The sequence below is a fragment of the Monopterus albus genome, unplaced genomic scaffold, assembly GCF_001952655.1.
Source record: "Monopterus albus unplaced genomic scaffold, M_albus_1.0 scaffold140.1, whole genome shotgun sequence".
Classification (NCBI taxonomy): Eukaryota; Metazoa; Chordata; class Actinopteri; order Synbranchiformes; family Synbranchidae; genus Monopterus; species Monopterus albus.
The window spans coordinates 69,042-73,473 of record NW_018128020.1 but is presented as its reverse complement, the minus strand read 5'-3'; the positions used below and the strand labels follow the sequence as shown (position 1 = coordinate 73,473).

The 4,432-nt window shown below is 45.8% G+C and overlaps 1 protein-coding gene across 1 annotated transcript in view; it reads left to right on the top strand.

Moving 5' to 3' along the window:
- chm (CHM Rab escort protein) overlaps positions 1-4,432 on the top strand; it is a 46,070-nt gene that overhangs the window by 27,984 nt on the left and 13,654 nt on the right. The window contains exons 15-16 of the mRNA XM_020613936.1: positions 319-331; positions 834-1,023. Coding sequence (XP_020469592.1) covers positions 319-331; positions 834-1,023 — 203 coding nt within the window. The remainder of the gene's footprint in view (positions 1-318; positions 332-833; positions 1,024-4,432) is intronic.

The following is a 4,432-nucleotide window of genomic DNA, read 5'->3' as shown; positions in this document are numbered from 1 at the left end:
CGTGCATTACGCCTGTCAGGTCTTCATCATCATCTTCATCTTATGCTGCTGCAGTGTGATTGGTTACTGCATCAGTGGGCCTGAACGCCTTTAAAACAAAACATCACATTGGCTGTGAAGAGAGCAGCAAACCAAACACTGGGCTCATTTCTCTCACTTCTGTTTTTTCAGAGGTCAGGCCTCTGATGTCATTAACTTGTCTTAACAGATTTAAATTTAGAACATTCATATAAAATGTGTGAAACATTTCCAACATGTAATCTGCTGTGATTGAACAGGTGAATGTTTAATTTACATGATGGATTCCTTCATCTGCAGAATCGGATGCTTTGTAAACTCAGATCTTTGTTTAGACCGAAGAGCGGAACATCACTGCATGGAGCTTACAGAGCAAAGGTTCTGAGGAGCACTGCAGAGTCCTTAAAGATGTGGTTGATCGGTCCTGGAGAAGGAATGTTGGTTGTCTGAAGATGTTCCATGTTAAGGAGGATTTAAACATTAGTGTTGAGGCTGTTGAGGAGGGTTTGAAGGTCCTTAGGGGGGATCTAAGTGTCCCCAGTGAGTTCTGGTGGTCCTAGAGGAGTCTCCAGTAATCTGCAAGGTTCTTGAAGATGCTAAGAGCATCCTTCATAATTTTAATGTTATTGAGGAAGCTGTAGATGTCCTTGAGGAGGTTTCTTGACAGATATTGAATGGTTCTTGATGAAGATATGGTGGTTTTGGAGGAGGTTCTACAAGGGTCCTTGAAAATGATTTAAATGTCAAGGACATTGTATGGCCCCTTTGGGTCCTCAAGGTGGTTTAGAAGGTCCTCGAGGAGCTTGGAGTAACAGTTGCTCTGTTACCATGGAAGCCTTTATCAGTTACTCTGTTACAGTGGAGACTGTCTTCAGATGAACTTTGATGTAAATTTTGTATCTGTAGATCTGGTCCACCTCACCTGTCAGTCAGTCGGCTCAGCCTACGAGGACCTGTTGCCAGTGGTAACCAGGTTGTTCCACACACCCGAGTCACATGACCAAGGTAGCACACACACTTCATCCTATTAACTGTCTCTCCTCTCTGACCTCCTGTTCTTTCACTTTCTTCGTAATTCATTCATCACTTCAATCTGTAGTTTTAGTTATATTACTCACACCCACACACACAGGTAGGATGGGTGGATGCAGGTTGAAACAAATTCATCACAGCTGATCAGGGAGGAGGAGAAAAGGTTTCTGTAAAATATCAAGACTCTGATCTACGGCTCTGCTGGTTATTAGCTTTATTATCCCTTAATCGATGACTGGTTTCATTAACCATTCAGTTGTTCAGTCTGAAGAAATGTAAAAAAAAAAAAAGAAAAGAAAAATGTTCTCATGCTCAATGACAACAGTATGTTAACCTCATGCTCGGAACGTCCTACGTCCTCAGTCGACCGATGATGTAGAAACGATCTTACAAGAGACATGGGATGTACCCACTGACCAACCAAATCGTACAACAGGTAGTCTTCAGAGCTGCTCCTCCTCCTCCTCCTCTGACATTTGACTAACAGCCTCTTTGACATTTCATAGACTCCTTCTGTTCCCTCATCTCTTCCTGTTTCAAAGGACAGTCTTCAGTGACACATCTCTGAAGATGGTTCTTTGGGTCACCTCCACCGTCACATAAGTTTACTTTACTGACTGTCCCTGTTGTCACATGCAATGAAGGCACTGTATGAATGCCATGATGTGGTAACCCCTGGACATAGGAATAAAACTTAACCTCTCACACTAAGGTGGCATATTTCAAACATATTAAAGCTCCAACACTGCTAGAGGTTTTTTGGCGGAGATATTCAATCATTAATTGACTACCATGAACCTGCGAACAGAGTTCCCTGCAGACATCCCTCTTACATGTTATTAATTCAGGATAAGACCCCAAAACCTCCCAAATAATAACAGCCTGCAGTTATAGTTAGCTATGTACCTCCTTATACCCTCAGATGTTACTGTACTGAGAAATTTTTAAATTTTAAAATGTTTTGTCTGAAGTAACTAATAAAAGCTGTGACACTGGCCACTTAAGACCATATTTGTTTTGCACAGTATTTAGTTGACATAAGATGTTATTAAGGATAGAAAATTTAAAGGATAGTGTATATTATGTAAAAAATAAGCAGCTAGATATTTAGTATAAAATATTTTAAAAATATTTTAGCAGTTCAGTGTTGGTCAACTGTGTGAACTGTTGTGTAATATCAAACACTCACTGTGAATTGTGTAGTCAATATTCACAATAATCAGTTTTGTAGTCGTTTCCTCTGATCTTCGGCCATATATTTTGGAAACTCAGGTGAACAGAGGTGCTGAGCTGTCAACTGATCACCACTTGGTGGTGAGTTGGATTTGATGGCGGGGGAAAAAGCTGGACAGACCTGGCAGGCCCAAGCGCATAGTGAGGGTCTTTTGGGAACATCTGACGGAGGCCCCGGTCAGAGAGGTCTTTAAGTTCCACCTCTGACAGAGCTTCAAACAGGTGATGAGGGAGACTGGGGTCACTGAGTCCGAATGGACTATGTTCCTCACCTCCATTGTCGGGGCAGCTGCTGGGAGCTGTGGCCGTAAAGTCTCCGGGGCCTGTCGCGATGGCAATGTCCAAACACGGTGATGGTCACCGCAAATAAGGGATGCCGTCAAGCTGCCAAGCGGGACGCAGCTCTGGCAGTCACCATGGCAAAAACTCGGGCCTGGGAGGAGTTCGGTGAGGCCTTGGAGGAAGACTTTCGGTTGGCTTCAAAGAGATACTGGAGAACTGTCCGGCAGCTCAGGAGGGGGCTGCAGTGTTCTGCCAACACTCTTTACAGTGGAGGTGGTGTGTTGCTGTGTGATGCCGTCAGCCGGTGGAAGGAGTACTTTGACGATCTCCTCAATCCCACCGACACGCCTTCCACAAAGGAAGCCAGGGCTGGAGACTCGGGAGGGGACTTGTCCATTATCCTGGCTGAAGTTACCGAGGTAGTTAAGGAACTCCTCAGTGGCAAGGCTACAAGGATGGATGAGGTTCGCCACGAGTTTCTCAAGTTTATGGATGTTGTGGAGCTGTCTTGGCTGACACGCCTCTGCAGCATTGCGTGGCACTGGGGGACAGTGCCTCTGGACTGGCTAAACAGGGTGGTGGTCCCCCTTTTTAAGAAGAGGGACTGGAGAGTGTGCTCCAACTATCGGGGGATCACACTTCTTAGCCTCCCCGGGAAAGTCTATGCCAGGGTACTGGAGAGGAGAATCTGGCCAAAAGTCGAACCTCAGATTGAGGAGGAACACTGACTCCTCCTCAATCTGGAGTCCAGTGTTCCACAGCCCTGGCTGTGGAACACTGGACTAGCTCTATACCCTCACTAGGGTACTGGAAGGTTCATGAGAGTTTGCCCAACCAGTCTACATGTGTTTTGTGGATCTGGAGAAGGCATTCGACCGTGTTCTTCACGGCATCCTGTAGGAGGTACTTCGGGATTATAGGGTGTGGGGCTCATTGTTATGGGCTGTCTGTTCCCTGTGTGACCGGAGTAGGAGCTTGGTTTGCATTGCTGGTCCTTTGTCGATTCTGTTAATTATTTTTATGGATAGAATTTCTAGGCGCAGCCAGGGAACGGAGGGTGTCTGTTTTGGTGGCCACAGAATCTCATCTCTGCTCTTTGCGGATGATGTGGTTCTTTTGGCTTCATCAGTTCAAAATCTAGTGTGCACTGGAGGGGTTTGCAGCTGAGTGTGAAGCGGTGGGGATGAGAATTGGCACCTCCAAATTCGAGGCCATGGTTCTCAATCGGAAAAAGGTGAATTGCCCTCTCCAGGTTGGGGGTGAGTTGCTCCCTCAAGTGGAGGAGTTTAAGTATCTTCAGGTCTTGTTCACGAGTGAGGGGAAAAATGAAGTGGCAGGTTGACAGATGGATTGGTGCGGCGTCCGCAGTAATGCGGTCTCTGTATCAGTCTGTTGTGGTGAAGAAGGAGCAGAGTCGTAATGCAAAGCTTTCAATTTACCGGTCGATCTATGTTCCTACCCTCACCTATGGCCATGAACTTTGGATTGTTAGAAATTAACCCAATTCTTTTGTTGGAAGCACAAGAAGTGACGACAGAAGAGGACTGTTTAAAATCAGCAGAAAGTTTACTGAAAGTCTGATCACAGCTAGGCCTTACAGCGCTGGGATCAGAGAGATAGAGCTCCCGCAGAAGTTCCATCCACTGACCCCGAATTAAGGTCTTACAATACATTTTATCTTCTTGGGCTGCTCTGCCCTGGACAGAGGTGCAACCTTCAATAGTTTGTGATCCTATTGGTGATTTGGTGTGAGCCGGAGCTCGCACTTCCATGTTGAAATATGGTAAATCTAGGTTGTGTGTGTGTGTGTGTGTGTGTGTGTGTGTGTGTGTGTGTGTGTGTCTCAGGTGGTGAGCCCCTGGCCTCT